The sequence below is a fragment of the Petaurus breviceps genome, unplaced genomic scaffold (assembly GCF_028583685.1).
Source record: "Petaurus breviceps papuanus isolate PSGF00001 unplaced genomic scaffold, PetGlider_PUasm1.0 577, whole genome shotgun sequence".
Lineage (NCBI taxonomy): Eukaryota > Metazoa > Chordata > Mammalia > Diprotodontia > Petauridae > Petaurus > Petaurus breviceps.
Genome location: NW_027186389.1, coordinates 713,537 through 740,126, shown reverse-complemented (window position 1 = coordinate 740,126; position 26,590 = coordinate 713,537). Strand labels below are relative to the sequence as shown.

General features: G+C 58.8%; 3 protein-coding genes across 4 annotated transcripts in view; 2 read left to right on the top strand and 1 right to left on the bottom strand.

Moving 5' to 3' along the window:
• The first annotated feature begins 8,472 nt into the window (after positions 1-8,472).
• Positions 8,473-10,967, top strand: ATF5 (activating transcription factor 5). Its single transcript, XM_069103311.1, has 3 exons — positions 8,473-8,735; positions 9,609-9,917; positions 10,001-10,967. Exons 2-3 carry the CDS (start codon positions 9,740-9,742, stop codon positions 10,621-10,623), a joined length of 801 nt encoding a protein of 266 aa, XP_068959412.1. The 5' UTR covers positions 8,473-8,735; positions 9,609-9,739; the 3' UTR covers positions 10,624-10,967.
• Positions 10,968-11,081: 114 nt separating this feature from the next.
• On the bottom strand, positions 11,082-19,348 carry LIG1 (DNA ligase 1). Of its 2 annotated transcripts, none has more exons than XM_069103309.1 (26): positions 19,191-19,348; positions 18,451-18,512; positions 18,274-18,360; positions 18,042-18,183; positions 17,848-17,956; positions 17,211-17,462; positions 17,007-17,085; positions 16,794-16,874; positions 16,516-16,572; positions 16,038-16,210; positions 15,775-15,941; positions 15,445-15,521; positions 15,216-15,307; positions 14,972-15,071; positions 14,777-14,862; positions 14,522-14,637; positions 14,111-14,206; positions 13,877-13,987; positions 13,518-13,589; positions 13,293-13,437; positions 13,107-13,189; positions 12,680-12,832; positions 12,426-12,479; positions 12,021-12,164; positions 11,337-11,429; positions 11,082-11,248 (listed from the first exon to the last, which is right to left on the bottom strand). In XM_069103309.1, exons 2-26 carry the CDS (start codon positions 18,465-18,467, stop codon positions 11,156-11,158), a joined length of 2,679 nt encoding a protein of 892 aa, XP_068959410.1. In that variant the 5' UTR covers positions 18,468-18,512; positions 19,191-19,348; the 3' UTR covers positions 11,082-11,155. The 2 variants fall into 2 exon arrangements, with proteins under 2 accessions (XP_068959410.1, XP_068959411.1); XM_069103310.1 differs by lacking the exon at positions 19,191-19,348 and adding an exon at positions 18,721-18,854.
• Positions 19,041-26,590, top strand: part of LOC138173397 (uncharacterized protein ZSWIM9-like) — a 9,798-nt gene continuing 2,248 nt past the window's right edge. Inside the window, 4 exon segments of the mRNA XM_069103449.1 lie at positions 19,041-19,618; positions 20,134-20,817; positions 23,005-23,317; positions 25,307-26,546. Of these exon segments, the coding sequence (XP_068959550.1) occupies positions 19,041-19,618; positions 20,134-20,817; positions 23,005-23,317; positions 25,307-26,546 (2,815 nt within the window).

Here is a 26,590-nt window from a genome sequence, read left to right as displayed (position 1 = left end):
GAGGCCCTCACCCCTGGCCTGCTCCTCCCCCGCCCCCACCCTCTTCTGTCAATCCTTTTCACGGAGAATTGCTTGGTCCCAGAGACATGGGGAGGGGAGGCCTCGGGACCCCCACTGGCTCTCACCACCTGGCTGCTCCCATAGCCTGACCTGACGTCGGGCAGACCTGCTGTCATCTACCTTCACAGACTGTGCTGAGATGCCTAGTGGCCATCTACTCCAAGCAGTCCCCCAGAGTGACCCCTGACTTCTCTAGGCCTCAGCTTTTTCACCTGTAAAATGGGGTTAAGAATTGAATTTGCTCATACCCAAGGTCTCCCCCTCTAAATCCCTGACACTCTGACCCCGTGACACTTTGATCAGGCTGGGTTGGGGGGCTTCTTTGGGACTGGCAAAGGAAGTGAAGGAAATAAAGTTAATGGAGAAGGGGAGGCAGCACCAGTCCAGAGAGGGCCTGCAGGCTGTCTCTGTGCTCCTGTGAAAGAAAGTGTGGGAAAGTGTGGTCTGTGGGCTTGGGGTCTGAGTAATGCGAGGAAAGAGAGGAAGATTCCAGTGAGGGCAGAGGATGGGGAAACAGGCTGGGGCTAGAGAGAGGTGAAAGAGGAACAGAGCAAGAACTCTGGGGCTTCCCCTAGGCCCGGGGACATAACATCCTGGAACACACCTCCTCCTGGAGCAGGAACATGAGGCCCTGAGAGGGGACGTCGAGCTGGGGGTCTGGTGAAAGCCAGAGTCTAAAGTCTGAGTCTAAAGGAAGGGGCTCCTTCCCCTGGGCGATGCCCAGGCCCTGAAAGGGACAGGAAATTGCCCCAGATCACACAGCTGGTCAGTCAGGGTTTGAACCCAGATTAGTGGGTCCTAGATGTGGAACTGGCAGAGGGGCCATCTAGGCCTCATTTTACAAAGGCGAAGAGTGAGGCCCAGAGGTGACCTGCCCACTGTCCCATTTCGAGGAGGTCAGCTCTTCCGGACTCCAAACCCAGCATCCTGTCCCCTGCGCCACACTGCCAGGGACCCAATGATTGATTTCTAATTGGGAGCCGGTGGCCAGGGCATGGCCATGTTAAGCACCATAAGTCAGTGGACCGGCCTTCCTGGCCACGGATTGGTCAGGCTGTGTGTCTCCTGAAGTCTTGGCTTCACAGTGGTCTCCACCCAGAGTCAGGCTTCACACCCTCCTGTTCAGTTCATGCATAGAGGAGGCAGCTTCGTGTTATCTCGGTTGACCCTCCCAATGAGAGGTCATTAAGACCAGTCCGCACACACGACCAAGCCCTTTGGAACACTTCACGCCCTTGAAAACGCTCGGGTGGCTGGAGAGAGGAGAGGAGAGGCATGGGTTACCCTGCGCAGGCCTGGGGCAGCAGCATCAGTAAGGAACAGCCATGGCTGGCGCTCACATAACTCTCATGGTTTGTTTGCAAAGTGCTTCACTCTGCCGTTCGTTTGTTTGTTCCCTGTGACAGGAGGAGGTAGGTACTCTGATTATTCCCGTTGCGCAGATGACAAAACCAAGGCTGACAGAGGTTAATTGACTTGCCCAGGGTCACACAGCAGTATTCGAACTCAGGGCTTCCCGATTCCCAGTCTGACATCCTGCTCCCTGTACCACCTGTCACTGGATCTCATTGAGCTTCAGTTTCCTGATCTATAAAATAGGAATAACAATAATACCCAGTTTATAGTGTTGTTGTGAGGTCAAATGAGTGAATGCATTTGTAAGGAGGCCTAATCAAAGGAGTTCCTCTCCATCAATCTGATGGTCTTACTTCTTTCCCTATGGAGTATGGATGTACCCATTGGCACCTTATTAGGACAGAGGTCAATTCCGATTGAGTTGAAGAGACCGGGGGGCCAACCTAGGAAGGCTTGCCTGGCTAGGGCTTAGCGCAAAGGCACCACACGTTTGCCAGAGCCTGGAAAAGTGAGCCCACAGGCCTCCTGAGCCCCCTTCCTTTCCCACTCTTCCTTTTATGTGGTCAGTAAATGGCTCTGCCAGCTCTGAATTCTGTGTGTGTGTGTTCTACCGTCCCCTGGCAAGTCTGCTTCTCCTGGCCAGTCCATCTCAGGCCCAGCTAGATTCTGGCCCTGGGACGTCCAGCAGGAGAGAACCCTGGGAAAGAGGACACCAAACCCTAGAAAGGGGGCTTTGAGCCCTGCAGAAAGGGGAGGGGGAAGGACAGGGAGACCCCTTGATGAGTGCTGGAAGGATTCTAAGAGGCTCCCAAGAAGGGACCAGCCGCCCACTCTGAGAGCACAGCCTGACGGCACTCAGGCCACAAGCAGGAGAGCAGATGCCGACGTGCTTTGGCAGGGGGTGCCTCCTCACGGGGAGCCTCCCATTTCGGTGAAATCTGAGGCCTGGGGAAGGAAGAAGTCAGTAACTACTTAGGAGAATGGGGGCTGCCAGCCATTACTGAGCTGGTTCTAAGGGAGACAATCAAAATCAGGCTGCATGTGTGTTTATTTCTCCCAAACCTCGGGGGACATTTGTAGAAATGAGCGCAAGGACAGACAGACAAAGGGGACCTTGTATCTTCAGAGTGATTCCCTCCCTCCCTGGCTCAGGCTCCCCATGTCAGCCAAAATTATAGTCTCTATGTGGTGAGCCATGAGAAGAGGAAAGGAATTTCTTCAGTGGATAGATTGCAAATGCAATAAGATAAGAGAATGTCAAAGGTGTCAGTTGAAACTATAGTCCCAGGATATCTGTTTCTTCTATCATTAATCAGACATTGATGGAACCCTAACAGAGCTGCCCCCAGTCCCAGTATTCTAACTTCCTTATAGGCCCCACTGAACAGCAGGCATGCCCTGATTTGACCACACAATCTGGCTTTAATCACACCTGAGGCCCCCAGACTCAATCATGGGTCCACCGAACAGCAGGCCCATGGCTTCTATCTAGCCACTCCCCCCCAATATTCTAACATAAGCCTCACTGCTCACTGGAACAACAGGTGTGTCCATGAACTCCTATTTCCCACAGAACAGCAGGCGTGTCTATGTCTTGGGCTCCCAGCCACTGCCCCCAGATCCATTCCTCATATTTCCCACAGAAATGGCAGGTCTGTCCATGCACTAAATTACCCATCTAGTCTCAGACAGGCCTACAATCCTCAGCCAGTCAGAGAGCAGCAGCACTGGGATGCCCAAGCAGGATTCGAACCCCAAAACAATAGAAGGGACTTTCTCTAAGGAGGCACCTGGGAAGTAATAGCAAAAGCTGTCCTTTAGGTGAACTTATGACATAGAGATGTATTATGATATCATTGCCACATATAGATGGCCCCCCATGGGTTTTTCTGTGCCTAGGATCCCTTCCCCATTACTTAAGCCCTTAAAAAATCCCTCCTGCCTTTGTAATGTTCATAGTATCTGTCATGTAATTGCATCTTCACCCAATAAAAGTCCATCTTGCTTTCTCCGAAATTGCTGGTTCCTCTTGGAACTTAGCCCGCTTCATGAGATGCATCAATCTCAATAAATGCCTGTACTTAGATTAGAGGTGGTCTGGCTCTGAATTCTTTGAGACGGTTCTGCCGCAACACATCGTGAAACCCCAACACCATAATACAATGTAACTTGTGTCTATAGAATACCAAGACAAGAAAAGTCCTATTATTCAAGACAGTGTCTGGGTCAAGGGGCCTTGTCTTTGCAGAAGCATGCTCCTGGTTGGCTTCATTTGGCCTTGTGGTTGCTGACACAGGAATGGGTATTTTGGGTTCACTCAGAGAGCAAAGCAAAGTCATGCCACAGCATGCAAGGCTCCATGGTAGGTCAAGCTCAGAGTGGGCCACAATGCCTCTCTGGATCGGTCAGTCCAGGTTCCAGGCCCCCCTCAGGTCTTGGAGTTCAAAATGGTTTGGGGAGGGGTTCACAGGATCCAGCAAAGAAGCCTTAGGAGGGTTCAAGCAAGGGAACTTAGTGTTACAAGAGCTGCAGCACAGGCTGGACCACATCACTCCCCTTCTCAGGAGTCCTCAGTGGCTGCCTGGTACTTCTCAGGTAAAATACAATTCAGATCAGCATTTAAAGCCCTTCACAACCTGGCCAGTCTCCCTTTTACAGACTCATTTTATGTTACTCCCTTTAACTCAATGCTCTACCCAAACTGGATGAGATCATGGCCATCTATCTCTACTCTCTGTGCCTTTGCCTGGGCTCTGTCCCCTGCCTGGAATGCCCTCCCTCCCGATAGAGTCCCTGCCTCTCTTCAGGGTTCAGTTCAGGTGCTACCTCCTACAAGAAGCCTTTCCAGATTTCCCCAGTCATTCCTGCTTTTCCCCTCTCCTCTTCTTCTGACCAGCTTCTCCAGAGCCATGGATCCCACAGCTGGGCTGCCCCAGGAAAGGAAGACAGTAGTAACGGTGCTCTCTGCAGACTTATGGTAACACAGTCACCTCTGGAGCCCAGCTGGCTTTGGCCACAGAGTCAGTGAAAGATTGCATTGCATTGTCTTAGGAATTTCCTTCCCTCAAATAGATAATTACATTTACCACCCTGCTTGGAAAAAAAAAAAAAGAGACTGATTGATGTTGTATTGCCCAGGTGAAAGGAACAGAAGCTTCTGGAGGGCAGGGGCTGCCTTCCTGTTCCTTTGCTATCCCCAGCACCCAGCTTGGAGTCTGGCTGGAGGGGGTGAATAGAAATGGTGGGTGAACTGGGGGAGTAACCCCACACCAGGCTGAAGAAAAGGGAGAAGTCAGAGGAGCCAGGGCTGTGCAACCCCAGAGGGGATGCCTTGATACTCCCGCTACTGCACAAGTCCTGAAGTCAGAGCCAAGGACCCCCAAACAGACCCAGATGGCTGCCTTTGGGTGGACGAGCCTCACCTGGGTCCCAGCAGCACGCTAGTGGGGTGGGGGTGGGGTAGGGGAGTTCAGGTGCTTCTGCCTCTAATCAACAGCCCCCAGGGTCCGTGGGAGGGCCTGGGTGGAGATGGAGCTGGAGGAGACGGTTGCTATGGAGGCTGGTTGCCCTGGTGCTGAGGGAGCTTGCACCTGGCTGGGGAAGAGGAGGGAGAGAGGGGCTCCTAGGTCAGGTCTGGCAGGAGCTGGTGGGTAGGAGGCCTCTCTGAGGTGGAGGTGGGCTCCAAACCTCAACACACTTTCCACAGGAAGCCCATGACCCTCTCCTCCCCTGCTAGCACCTTCCCCCTGAGGCTTCCTCCAGTCTGTGCACAGTCTCCATCTGGTTTGCCTTTTGTCTCTTCCATTAGACTGGGAGCTGCCTGGGGGCAGGGCTGAGCTTGGTATCCACTGGAACAGTTGTTGAATCATTAAGTCCTGTCCAACTCTCCTGTCCCCATTTGGGGTTTTCTTGGCAAAGATATTAGTGGTTGGCCATTTCCCTCTCCAGTTCATTTGACAGATGAGGAAACTGAGGCAAGCAGGCGGGAGTGACTTGCTCAGGTTTACACAGCTAGTAAGTGACTCAAGGCCTGGCAGTCTATCTACTGTCCAGTCTATCCACAGATATCCACAGGCTATGCAACTAGCCACTCTAATTATTGACTATTATAAACACGTGCCCTTTGAAATGCCAGCCTCTCCAAAGGAGCCCAGAGTCTCTGAGCTCCCCATATGGGGACCCACCTAGGGCTGAGGTCACTTGCCTGGGTTGTCTTGAAGGTTCCAGGGGACAGAAACCCATGACAGTGTTTGGGGTATATAAGCCACTTGGCTAGAAGCTAGACGGTGCCACTCCCTTTCTCCATGCCCTTTGTGACCCAGATGTCTAGAGCCCTCAACCCCCAACCTCCGTAGTGGGCAGACTCACTTAGAGTGAGCTGGTGTCTGACCTGCTTTCCCAGCCTCATCTCCTGATGACCGTCTGACATCAGATCTAGGACCCTGGGCCATTAGGGAGCTGCAAGGAGGCCCAGGAAGGAAGAAGAGAGTGGGCAGAGGGTGAATGTTCTAATCCGGAGGGGAAGAGAGGCCCCAGACAGGTCCAGCTTGTGCCCGAAGCCCAGCCCAGCTTCGTTTCTGCCCAGACTCCTGAGAGCTCATTGCTTGACAAAATTCCAGACCTCCTTGGGTTCAGGCAGGAGCTGGGGGGACTTGCAGATTCCTGCCTGCATGTTGCAATAGCAGCCCCTCCACCCCATAGGCCATAGTATTGCTACAAATGTGTTCACAACCTAGCTCTTGGCCTCCCAAGCACTTGCTATGTGCAAGACATTCTGCTGAGCCCTGAGGATCCAAAAGTGAACAAAAAGAGAGCCCTGGTCCTTAGGGCGCTTACATTCGAACCTAAAACATGGCCCCTTCCCCAAATGGAGATTCTGGGAAGAACAAGCCAATTGGAGCAGGGGCCTCTGGGAGACATTTGAGGCCTGGAAGCTATTAGAATACCTTCCTGGAGGCCAGGGGCCATCTAGGAAGTGCTTAACACCTTTTCACTTAAGAACTTCACTCATTCTTTCATTGGAAAGTGTCCAGAGGCAGGTGACTGGAATGGTGAAAGGTCTTAGGAGGACTTCTCGCCCAAATGGGAACATTTGGCCGGAAGGAGAAAGAAGGCTGGAGGCTGAAGGGGGTAGGGGGCTGGAGGAGCTGTCTTCAAGTTCCTAAGGGCCGTTAGGTGGAAGGTGGGCCAGCCTCGTTTGCTTGGCTCAGAGGCTACTTTGGCCTTTGTGTCAGGGGTGCCCAAGGAGGCTGTGCATTCCCAAGGGGGGCATCTTCAGTGGAGGCTGGTTGGCCCATGCTGCAGAGGGTATGCTTGGGGCCAGGCAGGGGCTGTGAGCCAAGCCCAGACAGGTGTGGGGCAGAGCACTGACTGGAGATGGAGTCAGCAAGACTGGGTTCAGATGCTAGCTGTGACTTGCTGCCCACAGTCTGTCCGACAGAGGCTGTGTCCTTTCAAGGCTCCCTCCAAATGAGCAAAGGCATATTCATGACATACATTTGTTTGTGCCTTTGCCCCTCTCAGTCAGCCCAAACTGCCAGTCTGAAAGTGGCAGACACCCCTTATACATGGAAAAGGGACCTTCCTTCTCTGAAACCATCCCTCTGGTCTGGGGTCTGGTCAGAGGGAATTGAGTGACGGGTACCTTTGGGTCAGAGGGCAGCACGTGGGCTGGGACAGCTGACCCCAGCCGGGCAGGGAGAGAATGCAACAGGACAGTTAGGTTGCAGGGAGTTAGCTGGGAAGCTGGCAGGCTGAGGGACAGAGAAAGTCCCCCATCCCTCAAGGTTGAGCCAAGGGGGTCACAGGAGGATGGGTTAAAGGTGGGCACGAAGGGAGCCACGGGGCCAGAGCGTGCTTGGCTGTCCCAGCCCACGCACTTCCCTTTCCCCTACTGACCTTCACCTTGGCCTCAATCTCATCTCCGGGACTCCCCTCCCCCACGTCTGCAGGGGCCAGCTTGCCCAGCCCGGGGTCCTGAAGCCCTATCACTTAATGACATCTAGATAGCTGATCAGAAGTCGGAGATAACAGGATTTAGGGTTAACTCGCTGGGTCTTCTGGGTAGAGTGGGGAAGGGGTCTGGGGAGGCAGGACGGCTGGGCCCCAGGACTGACCAGGGCCTGTTCGGGAACAACAGAAGCCCGAGGGCCCCTCCCCCTCTTTGTGCTCAGGTAGTCTCCCTAGGCGGCCCCACGGCTTGCCAAGGATCGGGCCAATCAGGAGTTGTTGCCAGGCGAACCCCTGCCCCTGGAGAATCCCCCTACTCCCCTCCCCACCTCGGAGCCAGGGCTGATGCAACCTGGCTGCAATGCTCGGGACAACTCGCTCCCTGTGCCTGGCCCCTCCGCCCCAACAAAGAGTCCCCCCCAACCCCACCCAGGTCCCCCCCTTCTGTCGGCGGTCCTGGGAAAGGGGGGGGGCGCTGGCTGATGGCGGGCGGCCGAGCCCCTGGAGGCCGCGGACTCGGGCCTCGAGGCCCGCTGCCCAGAGACCCAGGACAAGGGGCAGCCTCCTGGGCTTCATTGTCCTCCCGGCCGGAGGAGGGGCTCCATGGCCTCGAGGCCCCCTCTGGGGCTGCGGCTGGAGGGGACCCCCGAGGGCAGGGGTGAAGGAAGCAGGGCCTGAGGACGGTCCATTGCACTCGCAAGCCGGCACAGGCCAAGCTTGGAGAGGCCTCGGGGTGCGGACGCCATGTGCGCGCAGAGAGAGGGCGCCTCATTGGGCAGACGAGGAGGCTGAGGCTGGCCGCAGGAGGGGAGGGGGGCGCCCGCACCTGCCCTGGGCCGTCCGGCTCCCCCCCCCCGCGGGGGCAGGACCGCCCTCGGGGCTCCGTATCCAGCCCTCTAAGCGGGCGGGCAGGCGGGCCGCGGAACCACCGGGCCCCCGCGGGGATGGCATTGGAATGGACAGGGCCACGCTGGGGGCGGCAGGGAGGAGCCTGCCCGGAGCTTTCGGCCAATTCCTCGCTTTACGGGGAAGGAAGCCGCGGCGAAGGCCTCACCGGGAGCCGGGGGGGCGGAGCCTGCCGTCAGGAGGCGGGGCCCGAGGGCGGGGCGCGGAGGGATCTGTTCAGCTGCGCTCCGCCCTATATCCGCGCTCGCTCTCGAGACCGTCTCATTTTCCTTCTCTCCACCTGCCACAGTAGTTCGCACGCAGACCGTCCGCCCGCCTGACCCGGGCCATGGCCCTGTAGCTCCGTCCCGCTGCCCCTGCTGCGCCTCGGCGCTCGCCGCGCTTGGCCTCTCGGCTCTCTCTTCTTCTGCCACATCCTTCGCCGGGGCCTTCGCCGCCTCCGTGCCTTCCGTTACAGCCATGGAGTGAGTACCGGAGCGCGCCTTCTTGCCCGAGCCTGCGCGCTGAGTTTTCGGCACCTCCAAGATTACTGGGAGGGGGATGGAGTGGAGCTACAGGGGTGCGATCAGTATGGGCGCATGCGCGATGCTCCGTGCCTTACCCTATTCTGCACACCTGTCTAGGAGGGGGTGGGATTTGGTAGAAGCCTGGGAGGGCTTTTTAAGGGAGGGGCGGGGCCCAAAGGAACGGAGGGCGGAGCTTTTCTGGAGGAGCTGGGCTTTATGGAAGTCTTAGGGCGGAGCTCAAAGGAGCCGAGGTCGGGGTGGGGCGGGGCTTTGTAGTTTTTTTTGGAGGGTGTAGGGCATTACAGAGCCCTTTCAGTAGGGGGCGGAGCTTTGCAGACTAGACCCTTTGGTCTGGGCCGAAGGAAAGGTGGGGGTGGGTGCTGCCCTTTTGTGGAGGGGGCAGGACCTTAAAGGATGGAGTCTTCGAGGGGGCGGGTCTCAGGAACAGGGTGGGGAGGGGCGGAGCTTAAAGGCCTTCAAGGCAGGTCTTAAAGGGGGGGGGGGGGGGGGGTGAAGCCCGGGAGGAGGCCTGACTAGGGAGGATTTAGGGGCAGAAAAGACACGCTCTTGGCATAGAGGAGGGGCTTCCTCCAGGGACCAGGCTGCCAGAAGGAAGGAATAGTCACTGGAGCAATGGGTGGGGCCAGAAAAGGAATTCCCCTGGGAGTGGGCAGGACTCTCCAGCCAATGGACTAGAAGAAGGGCGGGTGCTAGTTTAGCCTCGCCCTCTTTGCTTCTCTGGGCGGAGCACGCTTTCACCTCAGCCAATGGGCTGGAGGGGGTGGTGCTGGTCTCTAGCCCCGCCCCCTCGGTCTCCCTCCCTCTCTGCAGGTCCGCCTCTGCCACCATCCCGCTGCGCACCTTTCACCCTCCTCCGAGCCTCCTTCTCCAGCTGGGCCTTGCTGTGGTCTCCACGTGCTCGCCTGGCCTTCGAAGCCCCAACCTGTGCAGTCCTGGCAGCCATGTCTCTCCTGGCGGCCTTAGGGCTGGAGCTGGACAGGGCCCTGCTCCCAGCTAGCGGGCCGGGCTGGCGGGTGGACTATGGGAAGCTCCCCCTGGCCCCCGCCCCCCTGGGTCCCTATGAGGCCCTGGGGGCAGCCCTGGAGGGGGGGTTTCCCGGGGGGAGCGAGCCCCTGGCAGGTAAGGCAGAGGGGAACAGGGGAGGGCAGTGATGGGGGGGAAGTGGGGAGCTTCCCCCCTGACCACCGTCCCTGCCTGCCTAGGTGACGGCTTCTCAGACTGGATGACTGAGCGGGTGGACTTTACTGCCCTGCTCCCCCTGGAGCCCCCAGCGCCCCCCGGGGCCCTCCCGCCACCATCTCCATCTCCTTCCCCTCCAGACCTCGAGGCCATGGCCTCCCTGCTGAAGAAGGAGCTGGAGCAGATGGAGGACTTCTTCCTGGATGCCCCTCTCCCACCACCCTCCCCAGTGCCCGTGCCCCTTCCTCTGCCCCCCTTTGACCTCCCCCAGGCCCCTCTGGATACCCTTGATCTGCTGACCTTTTACTGCAGTGGGGAGCCTGGGCGGGGTGAAGGGGAAGGTGGGGAGGTCTTCCGAGCCCCCCTGCCCACCCCGTCTGTCCCCCGACCAGCCCCTTACCCCGTGCCCCCCTCTCGGGGAGATCGCAAACAGAAAAAACGTGACCAGAACAAGTCAGCTGCGCTCAGGTACCGCCAGAGGAAACGGGCTGAGGGGGAGGCCCTGGAGGGCGAGTGCCAGGGCCTGGAAGCCCGCAATCGGGAGCTGCGGGAGCGGGCAGAGTCAGTGGAGCGCGAGATCCAGTACGTGAAGGACCTGCTCATCGAAGTGTACAAGGCCCGAAGCCAGAGGCTGAGGAGCACTTAGCACATGGAGGCTATCCTGGCTGCTCTCCCAGCCCTGGCCTCCTTCCCTCCCTCCCAGAGGGGGCTGGGCAGGGCAGGGCTGGGCAAGGACTGGGCCTTGCAAGTGAGGGACCCCCCCCACCCCAAGCTCCTTCCACCTTGCTGTAAACATGCCTTGGTCAAGGGGTGGGCACTGACCTCAGGAACAAAGTTAAGGGGAAGCTTTTCCTCTAAGCTCTCAGGCCACATCTGAAGATTAGGCCACAGGGGCGGGGGCTGGTTGGGCAAGGGGAGATGGTGGTGGGTATTGGCTGGGAGACGAGGGCCTGGGGCTTGGTAACTAATAAAGGAACAGACTGTCCTGGACTCTGGTGATAGTCTCTCTCTTGGGGGGGCTGCTGGATCCCAAGCAGGCCCTGCCCTCTGCCCCCAGGTCAGGGTGAGAAAGATGACAACCCCCATCCCATCAGCCAATCGATCTGTAGTCCCAGAATTTTATTGAGTGATTAGGACCCCCCCCCCTTGCTCTGCTCCTGCAAGTAGGGCTGGGTGAGCTAATAGAAATCTTCAGGCTCAAAGTCAGAGGCATTGGAGTCCGAGTCCTGCTGGTTCTGAATCTGTTGCTGCTTCTTATATAAATAGGCCACCTGTTGAGAGAAGGAGGCAGGTGCTGCCATAGACCTCTAGCATGAGCCTTGGCCTCCCCCTCTCTGCCAGCCTTTCTCCCCCAAATACCTCCGCACTGGTGGTCGCTTCCTCTGGTTTCTTGTCATGTCGAACTTGAACAAATCGAGGGAAACGTAGGGAGATGCCCTTGTCATTCTCCACCTGGGTGGGCACAGACATCGACTACTGGTCACGTTCCTACCAAAGTACCTACTGTGTGCCAAGCACCTCACAGACCTGATCCTCAGCCCTGGGAAGGTCTTCATCTCATAGTTGACAAAACTGAGGCAGACTTGTCCGGGCTCACGTGGCCAGTGTCTGAGCCCGCATTTGAGCTCGGAGCTTCCTGACTTCAGGCCCGCTCTCTGCCCACTTCGCCACACTGCTGCCCAGATCCCACCCTCGAAGAATTTTCACGGTTGGACAGGGTTCATCTGTCTTGGTGCTTCTCCGGGCCCTCCTATTTGCCACAGCTGAGACCGTGCATGCCTAGGTCCTGAGCCCCTGTGGATCCCTGCTTCCCAGGGCTCACAACCCAGAGGCCGTCCTAGCCTGGGGTCCCCAGACTCAAGAGTGTGAAAAAATCTGAGGCCTGAGCCAGCACAGAAGGCCTCCTTCCTCATCTCCTCCCTCTGGGCCTTGACCCCTGTAAATAGGAACACTGAGGCGATGGGGCTGTTTTGGGGGGAGTGTCCCTGACCAAGGCACATTTGCTGTAATGCCCTCCCTTGGTCAGCCCCCTTTTGTACTCACCAACCCTCGGGCTGCTGAATAAATTGGGGAGACAGAGAGATCAGCACATTTAACCTCCCATACGGTGGTTGGTTCTAGCCAGTGGTCAGGGGGTACAGCCCCTTCTGCCCGGACATAGGAACGAGGAGCAGGAATCACGAGGGCCTGGGTAGGGGACAGAGGGTCATGGAGGGGAGGGGAAAGGGAGCTGCCAGAGGGGACAAGTCCAGGAGGAAAGCAGCAGGGCCAGGGGTGAGAGGCAGCCAAGAGCTTGGGATCAAACCCAGGGGACAAGCCTGGGGAGGGGAGAGGTCAGCAGTAGGGGGCACAGACAAAGTGGGGTGGTAGCAGCAGTGGGGCATGGGAAGGGGAGGGGAGAGGGCAGCAGTAGGGGGCAGGGGATCCTGCTGTTTCTTCAGCTCTTACCTGGAGGCTCTGGAAATGTTCCTCTAATTGTTCATCACTGAAACCCGTGCCCAGCTGAGGAAAGGGGGGAGGCAGAAGGAAAACTGGTCAGGGGTACCTTCTATCTACTACCCATGAGCATGAGCCCCTGGCAGGCAAAGAGGGAATGGACCTTCATATGCTCCCTTGCTGGGCCTAGCCAGTCACCTCCTACTGCTCCCCCAACCCCCCAGGTGACCCTGCCTCCCTCCGGATTCATCAGGCAGCTTCCCCACCTTGCAAATGGCCTGGAACTCTTCACTGTCCTCATCAAAGGCAGCCAGGAGAAAGCCCCCATAGCGTCCGGCTCGTTTTCCCCGGCCCAAATAGGCCCCAATTACCACCAGGTCCAGAGTGTCCCCAACACCTTCCAAATAGTCCTTCTTCAGCTGGTTATGGGGGAGAAGAACTCAGGGGAAGGACCCTGGGGAGGGCAGGGGCTTCAGATGGAACAAGGTGGGAGAAATTCAGGCAAGGCAATTTTGAGGAGAATGATGGTGGCTGGGCCATGAGGACGGCCTCCCCTCCATGGAGCCTGGGGATGGCAGGGGGAATGGTGCTGCAGACCAGCTGAACAGTGGGGCCAAGGAGAGACAGGATGGGGACTGCAGGAAAGAAGGAGGTGGGGTTGGGAGGACACAGGGTCCCAGGGGGCACAAGCACCTTGAGCCAGTTACGGGATCTCTTGGCAATCTCATACGTGGCATTCGTGTCAAGGGTCTTCACCATCAGGCCCTCACAGGAATCTGAATCAGAAGACAGAGATGCTCATGAGCTGCTGGGCACAGCCCACACCCCTCGGGAGGGAGGCTTGAGCCTTGCCACCCTGGGTGAGGGGCCCCCCACTACCTTTCACGGACTGCTCCAGGAAGTCGGCGATCTGCTCAGTGTCCTCCGTGTCCAGTGACGTGGCAAAAACAAACTCACCCTCCGTCTCGATGAAGTTCTCCCGGAGCAGCTGCCGCCTCCGGGACAGTGGCTCCCGGATCAGGGACTGCAGGGAGAAGGAAGATGCCTGAGGACCTAGAGCCCTGCTGGGACAGAGGGTGCTGCGCACCATGGGGCCTCACTCACCTGCCCATTGAGGTAGATGAGGTCAAAGGCATACAGGCACACTTGGACTTGGATCTCGGACTCCTCTACCTCCTTGGTGAAGACAATGGCACAGCAAGCCACAGGTGAGAAGGGCAGGGGGTGGGGCACAGGGGAGAGGGAAGGGCATGGAAGCAGGGGGCAGGGCATAGAGGAATGGGGTAGGTCACAGGGAGAGGGCAGGGCCTAGAGGCAAGGGGCGGGGTACAGAGGAGAGGGAGGGGCATGGAGACAGGGGGCGTGGCACAGAGAGGGAGGGGCAGGGTACAGAGGAGAGGGAGGGGCATGGAGGCAGGGGGCGGGGCACAGGGGAGAGGGGGGCACTAGAAGGCCGGGCACACCTTGCGTTTGCGGGTGCTGAGCACCTGGAAGGGCTGAATTTGCTTCTTTGCCCTGTTCCAGGCCACAGCCTCCGAGTCCAGGATGCAGGAGACGACCGAGGGATGCTTTATCTGAGCAAGGGGCAAAGCGTTAAGGCTGAGTGGGCAGAGGGGCCCTGTGCACTCCGCCCTTGAGCATAACCACTGAGCCACACTGCCCACCCCCCCATCCGCCCCCTGCCCGCCTGACCCCACCTTCGGGATGCGGCTGATGACGTCCGGGTATCGGCCAGTGTTATCCTCTTGGTTCCGGCTAAATATCTTCACGTCCCCATTTGCCAGGACGTGGATCTGTAGGGGCGGAGGGGGAGCCCTGAGGGACTAGGAGGGAGACTTGTCAGGGGCAGTCTCGCCACACTCCCAGGGGTGGAGGGATGGCCACGGAGCCAGCTTCTGGGCAGAGCAGTGTGGCTAGGGAGCCTCCCTTGTCACTTCTGCTCCAAGGCCTGCATCTGGGGGGAGGAGATACAGGCCATGGCAAGAAGATCCCTCGCCCCCAGACCTGGGCCCTCTGCGGTCATACTTAGTCATACGTGTGAAGGCCCCCGCCCCCAGAACTGGGCCCATCACATTTGTATTCATACGTGAGACCCTGCAGGTCCATACCTGTGCCCTCTGCCCATCATACTTATATTCACACGTGAAGGCAGACTCCTCAAACCGCTTCAGCACCTCCCCAATGCCGCGGGTGGGGTGGGCCAGCATGGGCTTCAGGGGCACCCCTGGGTGGCAAAGCCAGAGCAAGAGGGTGAGGGCAGACTGGCTCCTGTCTGCAGGGCCTGAGGCGTGGGGGTAGGTGGGAGTGGGGCTGAGAGGGCCCTGCAGGGCCCAGACTGAGGCAGGAAGCGGCTGAAGGCTCACCTGGGGTCAGCTGGCAATGCTGGGGCAGCTGGTCCAACCCGTGCTCCAGCAGGGCAGGGACAATCAGGTCCAGGTCAGGCACCTCGCTGGGGGATGGACCAACGTGTCTAGGCTGGGTATGTGGAGTCGGCAGTCCCCTACCGTGCCCCCCACTGCCCCATGCCCTGCCCATGCCCAGACCCGCTCGCCTCTCACCAGAAGGTCTGCTTCAGGACCATGCCCTTCTTCTCCAGCCAGGTCTTCCTGGCATCCGCTGACTTGCCTGTCCCAGCATCTACCACAGCTGGGGGGAACTCTGGGGGAAAGACCCACCCAGGATTTTGATCCTCTCTCCCCAAGGCCCCACATGGGTGGGTGCGGGTGGGAGATGTTCTGGCAGGAAATGCTTATGGAAAGGACAGCTTGGATGTGGAAGCTGGGGTGTGAGGGGCACCCTTACCTTGGCCAGGGGGTGTGAGGGCCATGGCCTGGGCAAGTGCCGCCAGGACTGACTGCTCGGCAAGGCCGAGGCGCAGCCGCCCACTCAGGGCCCTGTGGGGGAGGAGGATGCGGGAGAGTGAGTGCCCTGACACTCCCCAGACCTGCCCAGGTCCCCCAGGTTCATGCTCCCTGGTCTTGTGGCTTTTCCCCCGCTCTGCCCCGCCCCCAGTGGGCTGTTGTGGCCCCACCTGGCGATGAAGCGGGCCTCCGAGTGGCGACAGGCGACGAACAGGCATTTGATGATGTCAATCTTCTTTGAGGTGGACTGCGGGGGTGGGGAGTGAAGGGGCAGGAGGGAGATGGGCACCGGCCCAGCCTGTTTTCACCCTCTGGCCTGGGATGGGGAAGCTCTCTCCAGATCCTTACTGGACCGCCCAGACTTCAAAGGGGGCCGCCCCAGCCCCTGCCCCATCCTCCTCAAGGAGATACCCCTAAGACAGGGCCCAGGATTGTCCCCCACCCCAAAGAGAGGCCAGATAATGGGAGGGGAGCAGGCTGGTGTGGGCAGGGACACTCACAGCATTGCCCGTGAGGCGGGCGATGTCTCGGAGCTTGCTCAGGACTCCGGCCGCCGTCAGGGGTGGCAGAGGCAGCATGGTACGCTGGGTGCTGCGGCTGGCCTCCACCACCAGCCCCACGTCCCCCTTTTCTGCCACCTCGGCCCGTATGGCTTCCAGCTGCCGCCCTGGTGGTGGGAGGAGACGAGGGTGTGGATGGCCAGGGTGGTGCCACCTGGGCAGGCTGCCTGGCTCTGGCATCGAGTCTCCCTGCCCTCACTCACCCGTAGCTTGGGCCACCGCTTTGAGGAGCACGCCATCCCCCACGCCGAGCTCTAGGCCTTGCTGGGGGGGCCCCAGTCGGTTCAGACTCAGGTAGAGGACAGGGAGCAGGTCTGCGGGAGACAGGGCAGCCACTGAACGGAGAAGGTTGCTCAGAGTTTCCACCATCTGGAGCCTGCAAGAGGAGGACGGGCAGGGCCGTGAAGACCCTCAGGCCCGGCCAGGGGAAGGAGACTGGGGGGATGGCAGGCTGAGGTTGCTTAGTATAAGGACTGAGGTCTACAGGGTGGGAGGGAGCGGAGGAAAGCGACACATGAGTGTGGACAGGAATGTGCTGGAAAGTGGAGTTGGGGCTCTGAGGGACTTGCCAGTGACTAAAGTTGAGGTGGAAGGAGCCTCCTCAAAGGGACAGGGGGTGCTCCCTGGCCCTGAGTGAGACAGGGTGCCACAGAGGACCAGAGGGAAAGGGCTGGACTTTACCGAGCAGAGACTTCCTCAATTTTCTCAAATGTCCGAGCAACGACAAGGTAGGGGACCCTGTGGGAAGCAAGGGTTGGTAGGGGCAGGGAGCCTGCCCAGGGGCACTTTCTTGAGGTGCAGGGCAGCCCCTGGGACAGAAGAGGAGCAAGACAAGCCCCCAGCTGACAAGCACTCACCAAGTGCCCATGTACCAGGCTCCCGGTCTAACCAGGAGACGCTGGGCAAACCACCCGTACCAGCAAGCTAGGCACTGGCAGGGGCCCTGCCCACACCCTCACCTCTGTCCTGGGCTCCAGCAGGCATCGTCCACAGGGTGATAGCTGCTCTTAGAAGGGTTGTAGGAGGCTGGGTCTGGGGACCTGTGGCAGCGGGAGGGGGGGAGAGGCTGGGAAGCTGGTCCTCTTGCCTGTCCCCCAGGGTCCCTCCCCCCAGGCACAGACCTGGCTGGGGGCTGGCCCGAGAGCGGAGGGATTCTGCTAAGGCTGACTTACATCCTGGATGTCTCCTCCACTGCCTTCCCCGCCTCTGCCTCCTTTGGGGCTTGCTTTGCGGCTGCTGGTTTTCGGGGGGCTGTGGAACAAATGTGTCTCTAGGGAGAGGCTCTTACCCCTTTAGACCACCCCCAAACCTGGTATGGAACAGAAAAACGCTCAGGCTCTGGACAGTTCTCCTCAGACCAGAGGCCAGACACTCACTAAAGAAGCTGCTGAAGGCCTTGGGGGCCCGGGTGGGCGCCTGGAGCTCCGGGCCTCTCCCTGCCTCCTCAGTGGTGCTCTGTGACTCTGGGGCCTTGCCAGAGGCCTCCGCGGCCGGCTGTGTCTCTGGGATCGGTGTGGGCTGCTCTGGGTTTCTTCCTTGTGTGTTCTCCCCTCCCTCTCTCTTACACCTCTTGGGCTCACTGTCCTTACAGTCCTCTGGCAGCTTGTGTTTCTGTATCTGTTTCCGAGCTAGGAAAAGAGTGAGTAAGGGTGGGGGAGCAATCAGTTTTGGAAGGGCTTTCCAGGCCAGCAAGCCCAGCCTCCTCACTGTACAGATGAAGAAAGCGAGGCAGGCGGCAGTCAGGCTTCCGGTCAGTGCACAGGCTGGATCTGAACTCTGGTCTTGTGGTGCCCCCAACGGCCTTTAGCAGCAGCAAGGGGGATGGAGCTCCTCAGTGGAAGAAAGAAGGGCTGAGGGCTCAGTCTGGCCTTCCCTCCTGCCATGGCCATGTGGAGGAGGAGAGGGTGGTTGTAAGAGAAAGGCCTGCCCTGGAGGCACCTGCTGGAGGTGCTGCCGTCTGGAGGCTCAGGGGAAGGTGTGAGGTGGAATGGAGACAAGCCTGCCCTCCCCTACCTGTCCGACGCTTGGGGATCCCTGCTGGGGAGATGCTGCTGGGTGAGGAGTCTGAGGGGGAAGGGCTGGAGCTGGCTGAAGAAGTGGCCGGGGAGAGGATGGCTGGCTCCTGCAGGGGACAGACAGTGGGTGTGGGAGGTCAGAGTGCCCACTCCCCAGGGGGCTCAGGAGGGCCCCCTCCAGAGGCCAGCTACCTGTTGTCCGGGCGTGGCTGGGGCCGCCTCCTCGTCCTCCTCCTCGCCTTCGCTCCCCAGGACTCGGGCCACTTTCCTCACAGGCCTCTTCATGGGGGACTCATTGTCAGACTCTACGGCATTCCTCTCCTTTAGGGCAGCCCTGGAGGGGGAGGCCAGGCCACCGGAGTGGTAAGGGACGCCCAAGGGGCCGCCCTTGGGGGGCCCCCTGCCCCCTCAGACCCCCACTCACTTGGAGGTGGGCTCTTTCTCCCTGCTGCTTTTGAGGGGCTCCTCCTGCCTCTTTTCTTTATCCCCACTCATAGGCTGGAAAAACGACCTGGGGCAGACAGGAGAGAAAGGCTAGGGCAGGGCATGGGGCGAGGGGCTGGGCAGGGGCAGGGAAGGGCCGAGAACCGGAGCTGCTCACGTTATGGATCGCTGCATGATGGCTCCCGGGCCTTGCCTCCTTGCTTCTCTCTGCAGCGCTTCCTGTAACCACACGTGAAAATGTGTGACGGTCAGGGCGGGTTGGGGCCCCCAGCCCCCCGCAGCTGACATCGGGGTGGCCCTCGCGGCCCCTGAGCCCCTCACTCCCTGGCTGTCCCGGGGTCCAGTGGGAGGCTCCCCCGCCCCCGCCAACAGCACTAATCACTCAGGCTAGCCTAGCCCATCAGCCAGCATTTTATGGGGCACCTACTGTGTGCCAGGCGCGGCTAAGCCCCGGAGATACAAAGAGGGAGGCGAGACAGGCGCGCCCCCAAGCAGCTAGTGGTCCCTGGAGGAGGAGGAAGCGACTGTGCGAAGGGAGGAGGGGGCCTGATGGGGGGGCTGTGATAGAGGACTCTGAACGCCAAGCACAGCACTGTGCACTGGCTCCTGGAGGCCATGGGGAGCCCCAGCAGCTGAAGGAGCAGGGACCTGCTTTGGGACGGCCCGGGGTCGAGAAGGCCCAGGTGTGCCGGACAGGGTCTTAGCCAGAGAGCTTTCTCCCCTCCCCACCCCACTCCCTGCTCGCGCATGCGCACTTCGCTCCCCTCCCTATTTGAGCAGGGGCCGAGGCCCAGCCAGCCTGGAGCATGCGCAGAGCACCGCGTGTCTGCGTGTATGTGTCTGTCTGTCTGTGTCCTCTGTTCCCCTCACCCCCCACCCCCCACCCCTCGCGCTGACCTCCTTTCGCGTAACGCTGCCAAGACTCCGACCCGACACCCAGCTCCGGCTCCGGCTCCACTCCCGCCACTAGCTCCTCTTCGCGCCTCAACTTTCGCGCTCAGAGACGCTCGGGCAGTGTGTCGTCACGGGCCAGGTGCCCGCCCCTTGGCCTCCCGGGGTACGCTGGGAGTTGTGGTCCGGCCGAGTGGGAGGGGCAGGAGCTCTGCTCTCTCGGAAGAGAAGCTGGGGGATGGGTTGGGTTCGGCCGAGGCTCCGGGACGGACGCTCGCGGGGCACGATGGGATGAAGGTCAAGCACTGACCCAACGGAGGGGAAGCAAGGCATTCTGGGAAGAGGGGCGGACCGGGCGCCTGGCCTCGCGGGGCATTGTGGGAGGGTCCAAGCCGTCAGGAGCCGTTCCTTCTGGCTCTGAGCGGGCGGGAGGGGTGAGTGATGGGGAGGGAGGGAAGGAGAGGTGCACATCTGGAGGGGGGGTGGTTACAGCTGGAGGCTGCGGGGGTGGTGCACAGTGGGGGACTCTACATCTGGGGGAAGAGAAATGGAGCAGCTGGATGGGGAGTGCCACATCTGTGGGGGGGGGGGAGGGAGGGGCACAGCTGGAAGCAGACACGCCACATCTGTGGGAGGGAGGAGCGCAACTGGATGCGGGCACGCCACATCTGGGGGGAGGAGGAGGACAGCTGGGTGTGGGAATGCCACATCTGGGGGAGGGAGGGGCACAGCTGGATGTAGGGCTTCGCATCTTGCGGGGAGAGGTGGGAGATGGCCACAGGTTCAGCAAAGGACCCCAGTGGAAGATGGGCTAGATCTCCCGTGGACAAACTCCAGCTTCATTATCTACCAGGGTCGTGTGGCTTCCTCCCACATCCTGCCCAGTGGGCAGCGATGGCTTAGGATCACTGCTGGTCTTGACCTCTGGCTCTCCCCTTCCCACCCCCAGGTACCCTAGGATGGAGGAGGATCTGGAAGCAGAGCCCGAACCAGGGCGGGAGCTGGAGGCAGAGCCGGAGCCAGAGCCGGAGCCGGAGCCGGAGCCGGGGCCGGGGCCGGGGTCAGGGCGGGGGCGGGGGCCGGAGCCGGGGCCAGGGCGGGGGCCAGAGCCGGAGCTGGAGCCGGAGTCCGAACCCGAGCCGGAGTCAGAGTCCGAACCAGAGTCAGAGTCCGAGCCAGAGCCGGAACCAGAGTCCGAGCCAGAGCTGGAGCCGGAACCAGAGTCCGAGCCAGAGCTGGAACCAGCGCCGGTGCCAGAGCCGGAGCCAGAGCCGGAGTCCGAGCCTGAGTCCGAGCCGGAGCCCCAGCGGGAGCCCAGACAGGAGCGAGGGCTAGAGCCGGAGCCCGAGCCAGAGTCAGAGCCGAGGCTGGTGTGGGCTGAGGCCGGGGCCCAGGAGGAGCGGGAGCTGCAGGATCGGGAGTTCTTCTCGTGGGCAGAATTCAGCCGCTTCTTCGATGCTTGGTGTCAGCAGCACCGGGCCCTCTTCTTTGTGAAGAGCTCCATGCACCTGGCCAAATGCCGCTGGGCTCTCGATACCCCGCTCCATGCCCTCATCGATGTCCTCAAATACAGCTACGTGCGGCTAGTCTGTAAGGATGTGCGGGCACCCACCGGCAGGCCTGGCATTGCGGGGTGAGAAGCTCAAGGAGGGCTAGGGCCTGGTGGGCCTGCTCCTGCTTCCCTGTGGGCCCAGGCCATGGCCCAGAGCTCACTCACTCATTGGCCTCTTGGTGTTGGGTCCAGTGTACAGAGTCCCACGCTTGGTCTTGAGCGAGACCCAAATGCCACTGTTGCTCCCATCGTGTCCTCCCTCTACTTAGAACCCTCCATGGCTACCCATTGCCTGCTGAATAAAGTTTAACCTACCCAACTGGCATTCAAGGCCTTTCCAGCTTAAGTGCCCATCCCTATCTAATATGGTCCCTAGAAAAATGGTGTGGTGGTAGAAACAGGTGACCCTGGGGGAACAATTTAATCAGTGCCTCAGTTTCCAGCTCTGTGCCCCTCAGGTCCTTGTCAATGCCACATCTCTGTATTTGTGCTTTGCTCCCTCTTTTCCACCTACCGTCATTGCTGGGCCCTCCCCTCCACAGCCAGTTTCAGGGCTGCCCTGGCCAGGAAGCCTCCCCAGGAGTTTCTCTCTTGCCTTGGGCCCCTCCTCAGCACTTGGAGCTCTCTTTTTTGATGATTGCCATCCTCAAGTTATTAGAATGCCTCTTTTCCCAATAGATCATAAGGTTCTTGTGGGCAGGGCTGAGTTCCCACTTGTCTTTCTGTGACCTTTGAATCAATTGTGGGACCCTGTTATTCCATTTTTTGTTGAAATAAGGCCCCCAAGACAATTTCAGTACATGGTGAGGGGAGGCAGGGCAGGACATGGGCATGGAGATGTAGGCCTAGGAAGAAGGGCCTCACAAATGCTCCAAGATTAGAGAGAAGGAGTGATTGTTTCTGGTTTTCTCTGGAAAGCAAGGGGTGTTGTGTGTATGTGGAGGGGAAGGGGGAACATTGAAGGCTTCGTGAATGAACTGGGCTCTGAAGGTTAGGTAGAAATTTAAAAAGGGAATGACATTCCAAGGATAGCAGATAGTGTGAGCAAAGCAGGGAGGTGAGAATGCAGAGGAACTGCTTAGAGGCTAGTGAGGCCTTTGGTTTGGTTGGAGTGCAAGGAAGGTGAGAGAGAGGTGTGGAAGAGCAGGCTGGAGATTTTGGAAGGCCTTGAATGTTGGACTAAGGAGTTTGTTCTGTGGACACCAGGGACTCTGATCAGAGCTGGGTCTCCCTGAGTAAGTTTCCTTGTCTGTAAAAGAAGTCTGAATATGCTGAACCCTGCTGACCTTGGACTTACTGGAAGTTGAGAAAGGGTACTGGATTCGGGAGAGCTGAGCATCTCTCTGCTCAGACACTTCTGGCACTGTGATCCTGGGAAAATCACTTTTCCCTTTGGAGCCTTAGTCTTCCTCTCTGTGAAATGGGAGGTAATCATCCCTATGCTTTTGGAAAAATCTCTGGCAGTTGGGTGGAGGGTGGCTTAGAGGGGAGAGAGGATAGAAGCTGAAGTCATCTAGACAGGAGGCAAGGAGGGTGAATTAGGTGGCTGCCATGTTAGTGGAGAGAAGGGAACGAACATTTGAGAGAGGCTGGAGACATAGAAGTGACAAGACTCGGTACCTGATATGAGAATGTCACTGATCTTGTGTCTGTGGGAGGATGGTAGGTAGTGCATGCCCTTGGGGAGGGATTGGACTTGGATCTGAGAGGCCTCTCAGCTGGGACTTGGGACTGCAAGTCTCAGGGGACACTGGACATGTAGGATTGAAGTCATTGGCATAGAAATGATCATTAATCCCCCAGGAACTGATTAAGTCACCAAGATAAAGAAGAATGACCAGGACAGAGACTTGCTGTGTTACTATTAGGGAGAGACTGAGAGATTAGAACAGTTCCTATAGATCTAAGAGGCAGACTTACTAGCTGGGGAAGGTGTGAGGAGGAGACCACTGGAGAGATCAGAGGCTGCAAGAAGTGTGGACAGAAACAGACATACTGAGTTATGAAGCAGCTTGGCTGGGATGGTTGGCAATAGGGAGGAGCCAGAAAAGCAGGTTAACTCAGGTTAAAAAGAGGGAATCCTTGGGACAGTGGGAAGAAGGCTGTATTAGGAGTCAGCAGGCCTGAGTTCAGTTCCTGGTCCTTGCTGGGTTTCACTTTCTTCATCCATAAAAGGATGGCATTGAATGACATGCCTTTCAAGCCCCCTTCCAGCTTGAAACCCTGCAAGGCAGGCAGCTGGGTGACCCCTCTCTCCTCTTCTTGCAGGAGTCCCCAGCCAGGTTGTCCGGCCTTCATCATCCTGAAGCTCAGCCCACTTCGGGACCGCCTGGTGGTGACTGAGTGCCACCTGACCCATTCTCATCCAGCCTGCCCTTTGGAGTTTGCCTACTATTTCCGCCCAGGCCATCTTCTTGCCAACGCCTGCCTCCCTGTCCGGACTACCAACAAGATCTCCAAGCAGTTTGTGGCCCCTTCAGACATCCACCGCCTCCTCTCCTACTGCAAGAGCCGAGACCATGGTGTCCTTGATGCCCTCCATGTCCTGGAGGGGCTCTTCCAGGCTGACCCTGAGGCCAAGGTGCTAGCTTTGGGTGGGGCAAGCAGGCAGAGGGGGCAGGTAGACCCAAGAGCAGAGGGACTGGCTGCTGGTGCTGGAGCCTGGGTCTATTCTTTGGGTGGGCTGAGGGGAGGAAGAGATCAAGGGGAGCTGGTCAAGGGTGTGGGGGTGATGGTGTCTTGTGGCAGGAAGCCACTGCCTGTGGCCTTGAGGATACAGACAGCTTCATGGGGAAGAAGAGGTATAGTGACTAGAGGGGAGGGAAGGCTAGTCTCAGTCCTGCCTTGGCCTTGCTCTATTTGTCTGTGTGTCCTGGGCAAGTCTTGACCACTTGGGGCTCTAGGTAGCCTTGTAAGGCCAAAAGTGGCAGACAAGGTGCTAATCAGCATTGGTAGAAGGTGTTTTCTCATACAGTTTTGTCTCGCCCTGGAACCCCAGGGTAGGGTCCAGCCCCATTCCTTTCCTTCCCTTCTCTGGCTTTGGGTTCTGTCCTACCCCTCTTGGGGAACTTTTTCTAATAATTCTGTGAATTTGCAACCTTGCCTCTCATACTGACCGTTAGGAGAAAGCCAGGAGCAAGGGTGAAGCAGTTCATCTGCATCAGTTTAGGACTGGAGGGGCCTTTGGGTATCCTAGTCCGGGGCATTTTGAGCTAAAGAGCCCTCAGGGTAACCTGGGCCAAACCCTTGGGGAGAGGGCCAGGCTCTTCCTAGGGAGGTGATGAAATGAGTGTCCTTAAGTGTTCAGAGGCATGTTGGGTCTGGGTAAGTGGGAAGGGCTCTTCTAAATACTGACTCAAAGAGTCTATGCTGAATGCTTTCCTGGGGGCTATGTGGACAAGGGAAGAGCCTTGTTCCACTTGACTCCTTAGGGCAGAGCCAGGAGGAGGGAAAATGCAGAGGCAGATTTAGGTTTTCTGTAAGGAACCAGCTTCCTGAGGATGGGAATGTGCTACCTACCGATTCCCTCTCCCTGGTGGTCTTTAAGCAAAGACCTGGTGGCACTAGATGTCTGTTTAGGTACTAGTTGGACTAGATGCCCCTGAGGGCACTGTGTGACCTTTTCTGCCTCAGTGTCTCTATTTGTAAAATGGGGGGGGGGGTTGGACCAACTCTGATGTTGCTTCTGATTATTGACCTGGGATCACATGATTCCTTCCCACTCTGAGATTCTGTGAGATGATCATGTCTGGTCCTTATATTACAGGGGGGGAAACTGAGGCCCCCCAGACTGGGGCAGAGATTGGGACACTTCAACACCCTATATTTTCTCTAAGGGAATGACTCAGTTGGGGAGAGCTTTGGTCTCTGTTCCTAGAAGCTTTAGTAGTGATGGGGAGAGATGATTTCTCCTTGGTCATGCCAGCCTGGATTGGTGTGTGTGTAGTGGAGTCCTTGGTGCCAGTGTGGAAGATTCCATATGGGTACTGCTTCCCCACCCTGGCTTGGGTCCTCTGAATGAAGTGCTGGGGGGAGTCATTGGGGCGTACACAACAGTGTTAGCTTTCTTGGGGTCCTTGGTCAGGTGTAGGCACACTTATGTGTATGTGTGTGTGTTGGCACACAAGTGTGTAAATGTGGGGATGGGCACCTGTGCAAGAGTGTGTGTGTGCGCACATAGGTGTGTGAGTATGTCTGGGTGTGGGCACAGGTGTGGTTTGTGTGTGGAAGCATGTGTGTACGGTTTATGTGTGAGTATGGCTGTGCATGGGCACGTCTGTCCATGCATGTTTATGTGGTGAGGGCCTGAGATGAGGAGGGTTTGTGATCAGTGTGTTCGCACATGTATGTCCGTGTGTTTCTGTGGGTGTGCACGGTGGCGCATGGCTGAGATGAGGCGTGATCCGTGTGTGTGGATGTGTGGGCTCACACGTGTACGCATATTTACGTGGGGGGGGGCAGGGTAGGTGTGTGGGTTCCTGGGCAGGGCAGGGCTGAGGGGAGGAGGCAGCGGTGGGCAACCGTGGGCCACCGCGGGCCGTGGCGGGTTCTGACTCCCTGCCCTCCCCAGGTGAAGCTGGTTTTTGTGGAAGATCAAGCCGTGGTGGAAACCGTCTTCTTCCTCACGTCCAGCATGATGGCTCTGCTGCGCCGCTTCCCCCTCATGCTCTTCTTTGACCGCCTCCCGGGCCTGCAGGGCACCTTCGATCTGTCCACTGTGCTCTGCGTGGATGACCGCGGCCGTGGTCGGGAGGTGGCCTGCTGTCTCACACGCCAGACCACCCCCAACCTTCTGCGCTTCACGCTGGCCTCGCTGGTGCAGAGCGTCCCGGAGATCAAGGGCCGCGTGCGCTGCGTCACCGTGGGCCCCGAGGTGGGCACGCAACTGGAGGCGGTCCGAGAGCTGCTGCCTGGGGCTCGCGTCCAGATCTGCCGGGTGCAGGTGCTGGAGACGCTCTTCAGCAAGGCCCAGGAGCTGGGCGGGGCCGGGGAGGACCCTGGGCTATGGCCGCTGCTCTGCCGCCTGGCTGGGGCGGCCTCCGCCGCAGCCTACATGGAGGCCTTGGCCGAACTGCGGGCCACCTGTCCAGCTGCTTTCGTGGACTACTTTGAGAGGAGCTGGGCACCCCGCAGGGCCATGTGGGTGCGCTTGTGGGCCTTTGAGACAGCCCGAAATGTGGATGCTTGTGCCCTGGTGCGAGGGCACCGGCAGCGCTTGCTACGAGGGCTCAGCCCCTCACCCACAGTTGCCCAGTGTATCCGAGACCTAGTGGCCTTGCAGCGGGGGCACAGTGAGGGGGAGGGGCTAGTGGGAGAAGAGGGCCTGTCTAAGGCCCTTCTGACAGGACCTGGGGCAGGGTTAGAGAACGGAGGTGGAAGGGGATTGCAGTGGGGGGACAGAGGGGGCAGGGGGACACAGTTGGGAGAGGGAGGTGTGCAGTTAGGAGACACAGGGAACAGGGGAACACAGAGGGGGGCCAGAGGTGAGTGGGGGATACATTTTGGGGAGAGAGATGTACAGCTTGTGGACAGAGGGGACAAGGAGATACAGTTGGGAGAGAGTGGGAGAGAGTTGAGAGACAGAGGGATGTATTTATGGGAAAGAAGAGTTCGATTAGGAGACAGAGAGGAGAGGAGCAGACAGTTGGGGGGAGGCAGTGTACAGATGGGAGACAGAGGGGAGAGGGGGCTGCCTCTGTGGGAGAGAGGTATCCAGTTGGGGGACAGAGGAGAGAGGGGGCTGCCTCTGTGGGAGAGAGGTATCCAGTTGGGGAACAGAGGGGAGAGGAGGATGCAGCTGGGGGAGAGAGGTATCCAGTTGGGGGACAGAGGGGAGAGAGGATTCCATTTGTGG